This window comes from Manduca sexta, unplaced genomic scaffold (assembly GCF_014839805.1).
Source record: "Manduca sexta isolate Smith_Timp_Sample1 unplaced genomic scaffold, JHU_Msex_v1.0 HiC_scaffold_1244, whole genome shotgun sequence".
Lineage (NCBI taxonomy): Eukaryota > Metazoa > Arthropoda > Insecta > Lepidoptera > Sphingidae > Manduca > Manduca sexta.
In genome coordinates, this window is record NW_023592090.1 from 1 (window position 1) to 12758 (window position 12758).

The 12758-nt window shown below is 38.2% G+C and overlaps 2 protein-coding genes and 1 long non-coding RNA gene across 3 annotated transcripts; all 3 read right to left on the bottom strand.

Annotated features, from left to right (window-relative positions):
- Positions 1-1400: 1400 nt before the first annotated feature.
- On the bottom strand, positions 1401-4878 carry LOC119191241 (general transcriptional corepressor trfA-like). Its single transcript, XM_037445150.1, has 3 exons — positions 4669-4878; positions 3768-4254; positions 1401-2071 (listed from the first exon to the last, which is right to left on the bottom strand). Exons 1-3 carry the CDS (start codon positions 4876-4878, stop codon positions 1401-1403), a joined length of 1368 nt encoding a protein of 455 aa, XP_037301047.1.
- Positions 4879-5145: 267 nt separating this feature from the next.
- LOC119191240 lies at positions 5146-5708 on the bottom strand. The gene is made up of 2 exons (XR_005113405.1): positions 5631-5708; positions 5146-5542 (listed from the first exon to the last, which is right to left on the bottom strand). It is a non-coding gene; the product is annotated as an uncharacterized LOC119191240 (long non-coding RNA).
- A 982-nt stretch (positions 5709-6690) lies between these two features.
- LOC119191239 lies at positions 6691-11603 on the bottom strand. Its single transcript, XM_037445149.1, has 10 exons — positions 11552-11603; positions 10583-10665; positions 9899-10023; positions 9375-9612; positions 8967-9088; positions 8519-8705; positions 8197-8294; positions 7404-7691; positions 6978-7049; positions 6691-6715 (listed from the first exon to the last, which is right to left on the bottom strand). Exons 2-10 carry the CDS (start codon positions 10646-10648, stop codon positions 6691-6693), a joined length of 1221 nt encoding a protein of 406 aa, XP_037301046.1. The 5' UTR covers positions 10649-10665; positions 11552-11603.
- Between the last annotated feature and the right edge of the window lie 1155 nt (positions 11604-12758).

Genomic DNA, 12758 nt, shown 5'->3' on the forward strand with positions numbered 1-12758 from the left:
TTAGAATATATAAAATAAATAGGTATGCCAATTATCAGAGAAGTGTTTCCAGTTATGCCCAATTATGAACCTGTAATTTTGATTATATTAATTTGAGTTTTAGATAAATTTCTACACATGTGCAAAATATTAACGGCCTCTTAAAGCTATAAAAGCCGACACAATCTAAATACATGAGGATAAATTAGCGATATATCAATAAACAAGATATTCAGGGAATTAATTCGGCAAGGAATGTATAGGTATTAGCGGCAATACCTACCTACGGTGTTAATTTGGTAACGTATAATCTGATCAGGAAAATAAAGAGACCTGTTTTGAGTTCGCCTTATTTTGGTTTTGTTTTAAAGTTAACGTTCACAATACAAAAAGAGTTCCACATTTTAAAACATTGCGAGGTTTTTTATTTTCCCGGTCAGCCTATAGATATTATTTATACCTTCAAAATCAGTTTTGTTAAGCAACGAGATCCTGTCTATGGGCTGAACGTCGAAGGCTGTGTGCGTGACGTCATCGTCGTCGTCGTCTGACGAGGCGCCACTGGCCACACTGGCGGCACCGGCTGCACTGGCGACACTGGCCACACTGGCGCGGGACGCGGCGCTGGCGCGACGCGAGGAGCGAGACGCCGGGCGTGGGCCCTGCCATGATTCCACCGCTGACTTTTGCTGACTAGTTGTCCTAAAAACAAATGCTTAGTTAAGCACAATGATATCAATTGTGCACAGTTGTGCTTGTGTCTGTTGCATTGAAGTTGATATCATTCATTTTTAGCTTAATTATTAAAGGAAATTTACTACAGTATAATTTGACATTACTTTTACGTTGCCTTTCTTGTGTTTATGTTTAAATTCATCAAAGAAAATATCTCAAAACGATCTCCAATAGTTGAAGCTGTTTAAATCATCTATATACATGTAACAGGCCAATGATTGTTTTTACTTTTGACAATATATTATAAAGGACGCGGCTTGTATGATCGTTCCTTTGTGTCAAAAGACCAAATGCTCATGCAACAACTTAAAACTGTTGTGGTGTGCTTAAAAATACACGTGTTTAGAATTAATTTAAGTGTGTATTCATAACAAAACAAAACTATGTTCACTGTGTTTGGTGTACTGTATTGATTAGATAGAAAGTGCCAGAAAATGGATACAATAGGTACAACGCGCCTTTTCTATATAGTTTAAGGGTTTTATAAAACTGTGCAGACTCCTTCTGCAGAATAAATACAGATGTTTTTTTATCAAATATTATAACCAACCTTTTTCCAGTAGAAATACCAGGGCATCAAAAGTTTTGTAATCTTCAAGTTTTCCCCAGTTTCCTTTGATACGCGTCTTGTTACTATCTTCTAATTTCGGCGCTTGTTGGGTTTTAGCGCGTCTTCACAGGTTTCTTTATTTTCTGGTGTTGTTTCTTCTGCGTGTTCGAAGCAGTAGATTGTGTTCGCTTGCGTTTAGGTGTTTGATCATCGACGGATTTGATGATGTAGATTTTGTTCGTTTCGTAATTCGTGCAGCAGGTTTGACTTGTTCTGAATCCGGTTCTGACATTTTTTCATCGGTTATTATAACGTCTGGTTTCGGCTCGGTTTTTGAGACTTCTATATTTTCAGTTTCAGCATGTTTTCGAGTTTCTATTTTGTCAGCGTCACCGATCTTTGCATTTTTATTACTTTCAATATCAGTATTTTTTACAATATCAATCTTTTCAGAATCAGCGGATTTTAAGAGATCTTTGCTTTCGATTTCCACCCCTCCTTTTACTTCAACATCGAGCGCAACCGGTACTTCCTTGGGAACTTCAAGTACAGTTTCTCTATTTTCATCTTTTTGTTCCACTTCGTTAGATTTTGCATCAACCTTGGTTTCTGTCGCTGATATTTTAATTTCCTCATGTTGAACTGGAATGATAGTTTGTACACCCTCAGGTTGAATTTCTGTTTCAGTTATTTGCTTGCTGTTAGAAGGAGCATCGGGCTCGTCTACACCTGACGCTGCATCCTGATGTAAAGGTTTGAATCCCAGCGGAATAATTGCATTTTTTAATTTACCATACGCTCCTGATTCTGTAATGTGTAAACAATATGAAACAAAATTAATAAATGTATAAAACAAAGGAGTGACATTGCAACATACATATTATTATCTTAAAGCATCAAATAAAATGAGGAAATGTAAGATATTTTTATCTAAAATTACTTTTTTATTCTTGAGCAGAGTGTCATACATTTTTTTATTGCCTGTATAGGCAATCGAGCAAGCGATCCGGCTGAAGCGGTACCCGTCGCTCATAGACTTATGCAATGCCAGGGGCACACGCAAGCCACTGCCTAATGAGAGATGAGCAGTCTTTTTAAGCCTCGTTTAAAGAAGGACAGGTCATAGCGCGTGGGGAACACAAATGTAGGTAGTTTATTCCAAAGTTTGCACGTGTGCGGTATAGAACGTAGAAAGTGCAATATGTTTCTACCGAGGCTGTAGAATACACAAACAAATCCGTTGTCTCTACGAATACCTAGGGTCTCCAGTATCCACTCTGTCCGTCATCATCGGATCATCGGCGATTGGAAGTGCACATCTTTACAAGAAGTCAAGTGGGTTAAATGAGTATTTGGTGACCTCTGCCCAAATACGTAAGAAATACTCCACGCGTAGCCTGACTTTGTATATAACTTTGTATAGGGCGAATCTGAGGAATTCCTAACTTTATGCTAATACTAGCTTTTGCCCGCGGCTCCGCCCGCGTTATAAAGTTTTCGGGCTAAAGTTTTCCGTTATAAAAGTCACGCTATATATTTTACCGGGAGCCTATGTTCTTCCCAGGGTCTCAAACTGTCTCCATACCAAATTTTATCCTAATACGTTGGGTAGTTTTTGAGTTTAACACGTTCGGGCAGACCGATGCAGCGGGGACTTTGTTTTATGATATATTTTTGTAGAACTCTTTAAGAGGAACAATCCCGTCATACATTATTGTTGCATAACTTTAACCGTTTACGCAGCGCACGCAACAGAGGCTCTCAAAACTAATAAATTGTCCCCGTTTTTGCATCATGTTTCATTACTGCTCCGCTCCTATTGGTCATAGCGTGACGATATATAACCTATAGCACTCCAGGAACAAAGGGCTATCCAACACAAAAATATTTTTCAGTTCGAACCGGTAGTACCTGAGATTAGCGATTACTGCTCCGCTCCTATTGGGCATAGCGTGATGATATATATAGCCTATAGCATTCCAGGAACAAAGGGCTATCCAACACAAAAAGAATTATTCAGTTCAAACTCCTAGTTTCTGAGATTAGCCATTACTGCTCTGCTCCTATTGGGTATAGCGTGATGATATATAGCCTATAGCACTTCACGAACAAAAGGCTATCCAACGCAAAAGAATTTTCGGTTTGGACCGGTAGTTCCTGAGATTAGCCATTACTGCTCCGCTCCTATTGGGTATAGCGTGATGATATATAGCCTATAGCACTCCACGAACAAAGGGCTATCCAATGCAAAAGAATTTTTCAGTTCGGACCGGTAGTTCCTGAGATAGGCATTACTGCTCCGCTCCTATCGGGTATAGCGTGATGATATATAGCCTATAGCACTCCACGAACAAAGGGCTATCCAACGCAAAAAGAATTTTTCAGTTTGGACCGGTAGTTCCTGAGATTAGCGCGTTCAATCAAACAAACAAACAAACAAACTCTTCAGCTTTATATAATAGTATAGATAAGAGTATAACTACATAGTTTAGAATCAACTTACCTCGCATATCTACTTCATCCTCATCACTCGTCATATTCCCTTCGACATTCTCCTCCGAGTAATGTAGATTTATTCCCTGAGGTTCCGAATCCGACGAGTTTTCGGAATCGGACGCCCTCGCGTTTAATGGATCACTAGTGTTCGAGTCTGTTTGGCTTCCCGCGGCTACTATCTCTAACGATTGCGTTCCTGTATGAGGGACCCGAGCGGGATGGGTTGTTCTAGTCCCTGAGGCTTGGGCCCTTCCTGGCATGGCGTCTTCTTTTTCCACGTAAACATCAGCGTGCAATTCCTTCTCAAGTTTCACGCCAAATGTCGTACCGACCGAGAACGAAGTTTCAAAAGCTTTGCTAGTCTTCTCATGTAACTCCACGTCGACTTGGTACACGGGTGTGTCGGATGAATTCTTGTCGAATTTAAGCGACGAATCCGATGATGAAGTATCGTTAATTGATATTATATCCTGTGCCTGTTCGGGGCCGGATCCCTGAGGACATGATTTTAAGTTACGTACTACTATAATATACTTGATAGACAAAGTATATAAGTTTTATTTCAGAAAAACACAATTTTTAGCACTCGCTATAAAAATATAAATAAAATATGTATTTAACTGGGAAATATTCAAGATGTATTTAATTATAGTAATTCAATCAATGGATGCTTACTTTAAAATTAATCAGTCATCGACATAAGTAGTTGAACATTTTGTGTTGTTACTAAAAAAGTTCGTCACAATATAAAAGTTTACCTTACATAGCACAAGAAAAAAAAAAATGTTTCAATTAAACTGAATGTGTATGGATGATTTAAAGTATTGAATTTGTTCAGCTACTTTCATGGCTGATTGTACTTGACCATTCTCTAACAAAATGTATCAGAATTTTATAAAACTATTTACCTCCTCAGAACTGTCTTCCTGACTGCTTGTCTCTGCCTCAACGATAACCCCCTGTGGCTCATCCTCTTCTTCAGTACTCTCTTCCTCAGATATGTCACCTTCAATCTCACTAATCTCCCTTTCTATCTCAACAATCTTTTCCTTCTCCTTTTGTATGACTGCAGAATCCTTACTACCCTCTTGTTCAGACTCGTCACTGTCATTAGTCATAAAGACTAGACGGGTTCATTATCATCACTCTGGTAGCTACGTAGCACAGACTTTTCGTAGTCAGACTCAATCATTTTCGAGAACGCTGCAAACGGTTTCGGTTCTTCGACTTTAGGCTCTTCTACTATACTAGAACATTCCGCGACACTGCTGTCGTAGCTTCGTAGCACTGACTTGCGAGTTTCAGTCTCGTTAATGAGTGATCCAAAACCAGGCCTTGGTTTGTATATTGCTTGTGCTAGCCTCGTCTGCAGTTTCTGTAGTATCTTCTTCAGTCAGCGACGGATCCGCTACGCTGCTACGGTAGCTTCGTAGCACAGATTTCTCTACAAAAGTTTCGTGTATTGTTGTAAATGCTGGCAATGTTTTCAAGCCGCCTTGGGTCTTGTCCGAATTGTCTCCAATTGTCTCTGACAGGATACTATCTTCAGAACTTTGTAGGACAGATTTATTGACTATAGGAGATAAGGAAACATCCAAGAGGCTTGGTGCTTGATTAGTTTTAACTGGTGTGCAAGAAATGTCGGCCGTTTCACCCGTTTGTTCAGCCTGTTTCGCTTTAGCGAATGCAATAGCTTCTAATACTCGTCGTGATAGTGGTTTTCTTCGAGCGGATTGTGGCATTTTCGGTGACATTGCTTTCTCTGGAGTTTTTAATCGACTTCTGAAATACAATTAACCACCTTATTTATAGGCAAATGTGATTTTTGTAAAACATTTTTTTTTTATTAAATAAAATAGTGTTCTTATACCTTAGACTGCGTGGACTAGCTTCGACAGCCACGGGCTCTGCTTCAACTTCTGGCGTCCGAGAACGGCTCCTAATAACAATGAAATAAATCAGATACAGTAGGGTCAGTTTTTATGAAATATAAATTGTGTCATTGTTATTGTATGCCTTTCTATATCGTAGAATGTCTATCAATGATTCATGACCAGTGTAGCATATAATAAGTCTATGGTTGATACCTTAAAATATACCTTACTGGGTTTGGGTATTTATAGAGGGAAAGAGATTGAGGAAGCGACAGAAGACATGTAAAGCGAATGTGGATGGAAGACCGGTAGAGGTCGACTGCACCGAACCTTCGAATGTCAGATATCTGACAGTCTTGGTAAATGCCAGATCAAAACTATTCTGAACATGCATGAAAAGATTTATGACAGTGGAAGATGTGAAAGTGTACCAGAATCGAGCAAGGTGACAGTCCAGTCTCTGCCTACTCCTGTAGGATAGAGGTATGAAAACTTGTATAATATATTTGCATGCAATGTGCCTTAAACTTCGATCGGCTCGGCGAGGACGATGACGATTCCGTATTGGTGGATTTAGTGGGCGACTCGCAGATCGGCGCAAGCTTCGGAGATTCAATAATGCCCTTGTCTGATCTCTCTGGCGTTCGGGATCTGCTCCTGGAACAATAAGATTTATTTTTTTAAATATTTATATTCCTTGTTTTTTGCAAAGACTTCCATACTTAAAAACAGGTGTGTGGATTTTTATACCAATATAGGTTAGTTAGTATATCAGTTATGGACAAGGACGGCTCACATAATTTCAATACATTGTTATTATTTCTTAGTACATGTAATAAATTAGTGATAATAATTATCTGTCATAAATCAATACTGTATCTGTATATCATCCCACTTACTAACGCATTAAATAGAGTCTCTGTCGTGTGGTATAAAAATAAAATGTTTTACCTCAACTGTCTGGGCACGCTGAGCGTAGTCTTCTCAGCATGCGGTTCGCTATCCAGCTCTTGCCTGGGTTGCTCGGGGATCGACGCGAGCGCAGACGAGCGAGACTCAACTCGGAGTGCGGGACCTGCTCCTGTATAAAAAATATAACAGGTTTTCTCTAACGGATATTGATTGCAATTCGTTGCATTGTACTCGATTTTTATATTTAAAGTAATTATTAAAATTAAACTATTTTTCCGGTTTTATCCGGAGAAAAAGATGTTGCGACCACAGGGAGACAACTAAAATATTAAAACCGCGATAAAATTCGAAAAATAGTTTAATATTCGTTACATGTCGCGTAAACATAAGAAATCATCAAAGTAATTATTTTAGGTTTAATGTTTAATTACCTATTCGTTCTGCGAGTTCGCAATGGTGTTACAACCGGAGAGTCTAGCCGATCTGGGGTTCCGGATTGACTTCTAAAAATATAAATAATTGTTTTATTGTCTTCTTACTATTATATAATAAATGCGAAAGCTTTTGGAAATGTTTGGATGTTTGTTGAGAAGAAAACGCAGAAATAACTTAACAGAATTGGATGAAATTCAGCACACGGGTAGACTATGTCCTAAGTTAACACATAGGCTACTTATTATCCTGGTAATTTGCTCCTATGGAAAATATTTTATCTGATATTTAAACAGATGGAGCTAGCGTCGTTCCTAGTTTTAGGGACTTTATAGCTGGAAACGATTTTCACGTGGACGAAACCGCGAGTGACAACTAGTTTTCAAATATATTTTTTTCTGTTCCAAATAAATACAAAACCTCACCTAGTAACCAACGGCGTACTCTCTCCAACGGATCTAATACTCCTGCGTCCCTTCGGTGTCGCCGGCGCCGGTCTGTCTATTTCTTTCTCTCTTGTAAACTCCTCGATATCTCTTTCTCGCTGTTCAATCAAATCCATCGTCGAGTTGTTACCAATGTCACGTTCGATAGATCTCTGCCGTCCCTTCTCGCCGGAGTATCGAGGATTGATGAGCGTGATTGGAATGTCCGCGATGCTCTCCATCGATGTATCTGTTAGGCTGCTGTTTACTGATACCGACAGAGTATGCCTGTGAAAGGAGAAAAAGCAATTTTAACCGATTTAAAAACAGGAGGGAGGGTTATCAATTTGACATGTATTTTTAGATATTTATTTGAAGATTGTAAGGCAGCTGAGTCAAGGTAGTGTTGTTAAAAGTTGTAATATTATTTGAGGAAACTGTGCAAATGAGTTGAGGTAATCTATATTGTTTTTTTCGTGTTTTTGTCAGTTAATTATAGTTACACAAACATACACTGACGCCTTTGCTACTCAAAGGGATAGACAGAGGCGTAACTAGTGCACCCACTTTTCTCAACGTGTATTACATTCCACAATATCCAATTAGAGTTACACATTCAAAAACATTGTGTCACCCGATAGTTATTAATTAAAGAAACTGAGCGTTTAGTCGACTTTTAAAGAGATAATGAAGCAATTAAAGTAGGTTGATTTGAGCCACCAAGAACGTTGTGGAATTTTATGTAGATCATGTTTTTAAATATTTTTTTCAATATAATCTGAAAGATATTTACCTTGCTCGTACATTGTCTTTATATGTCTTCTTCGATTTTGTTGTTTCTTCAGTGTCTGGCTCCTTCGAAGGCGATTCTAATACACGACCCTTCTCGTTCTATAAAAGACACATAATTACTAGTTTGAAGTATTTATTTTAAAATTATGTTAATTTATTGAGCAAACCAAAGAAGAGTACCAATAGAAATAAAAAAAAGGTTTGCCAAAACAAATTTTAAGTACATATTAATAATAATCGCTGAACATACAAATTTTCTATAACTAATTTAGTTAAACCTCTGTTTTAGTCTGTTAAAAAGAAAAATATACAAACACACTGACCACAAACCGCGACGTGCTAGTGGTGTAGCTGTCACTCGATATCTCTATCTCTTGTTCCCTGACGGGCGAGGCGGATGGCTCCGTCCTTCTCAGCGGTTCGCGCCGAAGCTGCGCAAGCGCATTCGCTTGTGTGGGCGATGGCGTAGAACCTGATTCTGATGCTGTTGGGATTGTGAAGCGAAGATGCCTGGGAAATAAATAATATAATCGGAATTAGAAAGACAGCATAGAAAAAGGGGGAAATGGAACCTAATATGTATTAGGAGAGTTGGGGGGAAAGAAATCTTTATTCAAATATATATGGAGGACCCATAATTTCTTTGATGATGAATGACTTAAGGAAATATTATGTGAAATATTTAAACATGATTCATACTTTGTTACTGCATAAACTGACGGTTTTATAGATAAAACTTGTATTATAGTAATGCTAGTCGGAAGTGTTTACTTATTAGTGGAGTCGCTGTAGTGAGTGTGGTTGCTGGCAGTTTCTAGCAGCTCGTCGTCACTGTCGCCCAGATATCTTGAGTCCACTGGAGACGGCGCGTCGCGGTCCTCGTTTCTTCTTATCTATTTATTCAAAAGTAAATTTAATTGCTTTTATTAAGGAGTAAAAATAAAGTTGTTAAAAGAAAAAATAGTATTCTTAATAGCTGTTCCTGAAGTGTGGGCTATGATTATTTGTTTATCGTTGTTAGATATCCTTTTTGTTTGTTCGTTTATATTATAAAACAATATTTAAAATTTGGATATTTTATTTTTATTACTAGGGTTTTAAATATACTTTTCTAAAACCATGCTATAGTTTGCTTCATCATGGCCTGCTAATTTCATGGGATCGATCATATGCATGTACCTTAAGTATGCTATGCGGAGTGCCCGCGCCCGCCCTGTCGACGTGCGCGTGCGCGTGCGCGTGCTCGTCCGTCACGCACACGTCGGGCACGTGCAGCAGCACCACCACCGCGCGCGACACGGACGAAACCCCCGCTCCGGCGCCGGCCTGCGGCGTGTGCGCAACTCCTAGTGACGACAGCTTCGCGCGTTTGGGCGGCGACTCTGCTTCAGACTCCGCGCGGTCCATTGTGAATATACTATTTAATAGACACAAAATTTTAACACCATTAAGTATGGCATGAGAATTGTAACTGGCACCGACAAACAGTAGTAGTGACGGTGAACTTGTGTATGTACTAATTTGACGAAAGTTTCATTGTTAGCGCGTGGCATATGTGAAACCCAAACCAGGATAAAGTGGTACACTGAGGTCTAATGCGTCTCAGTTACAGAAGAGGTTTAGTAGGACATAGAATATAATACGAAGCTGATTTTGATAAAAAATATATGTGAAACAAACATTGATTAAAATCTCTCCCTTACCTTCGTGTACGTATTAGTTTGGGAGTGCAAATAAACGGCGTCTCTTCTATATCTAGGACGCGTTTGATCCCTTTACGCATCTTCGGCCTATTCATCCATGTTTCACTGGCGTTTTCTATTGTATCCTGCAATATAAACAATAAATATGTTGGGAAATAACTTAGTACATGTGATAGGTCTCGTATGAGAGGTTTCTAGGTGGTTATCAACACCATATATTATGCAGTTAATAAAGATTGAGTATGCACTGTTGTGTATCAATTTAAATGACATTGTTACCAGTATAAATACTTTACCATGCCTCATGTAGACTATCGGCGAATAATTCGGTGAATAACTTGGCGAACAAATATGACTATGAATTATGAGTAACGAATATGCTGTTTACACTCTCGTGATCGTGAATATTCGTCTGTACTCGGCAAGTATCTAGATGAGGTATAAGATTTAAGATATGTCTTAGCATAACGATTACGGTGCAATGCCACGCAATGCTTTGCAATTGGAAGTTCTATGCGTTTGTTTTTGTTTTGTAGTCGTAATGTGTACCATCAAGCGTATGCATAGCCTGTTTTATTGATATTCTTGAAGTTTGTGAAACTGTTGTAATCAATATGTTAACTAATATTTTACTAAAGTATTATTTTTTTAAATGCTATTAATATTTTAAGAAGTGATCATTACCTGAATAAACGATGATTTGTAAGTGAATGTGTTTTGCGGTGTTTTTGCCTCGACGTACACAGACATCGGCTTTGGAGCCACCACTGAAACAAAATTATATATAAAATGCTTAATGTTATACGAGAAATAAAATACACTATTTTGTTAAATTATGTCGCCTATAACTTTTGATTTTCATTTTATTGTCCTAAGATGGGTTTTTCTTTTTATATTGCACTTTAAAATTATGATGGCTAACAAAAGTATAATCTCATTGGTACTAATTATTACGTAGGCTAGGATGTTAAACTTACTTGTTCATTTTACTGTAAATAAATGATATCTATCAAAGTTTTATCACTTTATCATAATACTAGCTTTTGCTCGCGGCTCCGCCCGCGTTATAAAGTTTTTGGGGTAAAGTTTTCCGTTATAAAAGTCTCGCTATATATTTTCCCGGGAGCCTATGTTCTTCCCAGGGTCTCAAACTGTCTCCATACTAAATTTCATCTTAATATGTTGGGTAGTTTTTGAGTTTGATACGTTCAGGTAAACAGATGCAGCGGGGGACTTTGTTTAATAATATATTTTTGTAGAACTTTTTAAGAGGAACAATCCCGTCATACATCATTGTTGCATAACTTTAACCGTTTACGCAGCGCACGCACGGAAGCTCTCAAAACTACTCAATTTTACCGGTCCTATTGGTCATAGCGTGATAATATATAGTCTATAGCACTCCAGCAACAAAGGGCTATTCAAGACAAAAAGAATTTTTCAGTTTGATCCAGTAGTTCCTGAGATTAGCGCGTTCAAACAAACAAACAAACAAATTCTTCAGTTTTATATAATAGTATATATATAGATATATTTTTGCGTATTGTAAATTTTATTAGTATACGAGTTTTCTGTATGTAGCCGACGGTATAGTAAATGAATCAAAATGTGTGTTCGATGAAGCTGGTACGTATGTGTGATGTGTGACCGTACCTTGCGCGTGCGCATGTCGAGCGCGGTGGGCGGCGTGTGCGCTGGGCGCGTGCGCGCGTGCGAGCGCGACGCGCGCCACTACGGCGGGGAAGCGCAGCGCACGCCACGCGCACGATGTGCTCGCGCGCGCGCGCCTCCTCCTCCGCCTCCGTCGCGACAGCCGCGCCAGACGTCGCCGGACGCAAGGTGCTGTTGTACTGCTCCGCTTCTATATATCTGAATTAGACAACACTTACTATATATTTGTCTCTTTTGTATTTACTATTAAAAAACCAAACAATACCTTCAGACATTTCATAACATACACGAAATTCAGGCAAAATAGAACAATGACCGAATAGTATTTCCAATGTAAATAAATGCAATCATAAAATTGAAAAATAGTGTAACGACCGGCCGAAGCCGCTCCGATGTGCAGTGTGCGCGTCGGTGGGCGGGATTCCGCGAAATTAGCCGACAACAATAACTACTCTCGTACTCACGGACTCGCGAACGACGACATTCCTCTTGTTATTATTTTAATTGTGATTAAATGTTTAGAACACAAACAGGTGTTTCTTTAATACTTAGTAGCTGTTCTATAACATTTATTTATGTTAATTGTTGTATAATGTTCTCTTCAATAAAAATTATGTAATATTTTTTTTTACCTTTTCCAGATCACGATTCATATAATACGCGGTTTAATCATCCCCTTATTTAAAACATCTTGTACCATGTAAAAAATATACCACATAAAAATAACTACTTTACATTTTATGTTATTTCCTTGAATTCAACCCTTACCTTGCTCTTTGTAAATAATACATGATCAATATGTCTGACGCCTGAGAGTCGTTGCAATTCTTCAAGTATTTTATAAACACTTCCTCTTCGAATTGTTGTAATGTTACTTGTAATATTTTTGACAAATTACCCGTGCTGCGACAGCCTATGAAGAGAAAATATATTTAAAACACCAGTAATCTATATAAATCATATTCTTCATATCAAATAAATATATTATTTTTATAATAAATGTTATTATTATAAAAATAATATATTTATTTGTAAAATAAATGTTTAAAATTATTCAACATGTTGAATTACGGTCGATTTCAATAATCGGTCTAACGGTAACTTGGATCGGTAATTAACCAATAAAATAATAATGTCAAAGATACTTTATTCTGATTGCTTCATTTTTACTGACGGTTCGAAGATAGCG

Bases quoted from the DNA above. Each gene is read 5' to 3' on its own strand.
- LOC119191241 (XM_037445150.1), bottom strand. From the start codon at position 4,878: ATGACTAATGACAGTGACGAGTCTGAACAAGAGGGTAGTAAGGATTCT. The intron at 4,255-4,668 runs GTAAATAGTTTT...TCATGTCCTCAG, and splicing joins AGGAAGACAGTTCTGAGGAG to GGATCCGGCCCCGAACAGGC. The intron at 2,072-3,767 runs GTAAGTTGATTC...TACACATTACAG, and splicing joins GGATGAAGTAGATATGCGAG to AATCAGGAGCGTATGGTAAA.
- LOC119191239 (XM_037445149.1), bottom strand. From the start codon at position 10,648: ATGTCTGTGTACGTCGAGGCAAAAACACCGCAAAACACATTCACTTAC. The intron at 9,089-9,374 runs GTACATGCATAT...TTGAATAAATAG, and splicing joins CTCCGCATAGCATACTTAAG to ATAAGAAGAAACGAGGACCG. The intron at 8,706-8,966 runs GTAAACACTTCC...TTTATTTCCCAG, and splicing joins TACAGCGACTCCACTAATAA to GCATCTTCGCTTCACAATCC.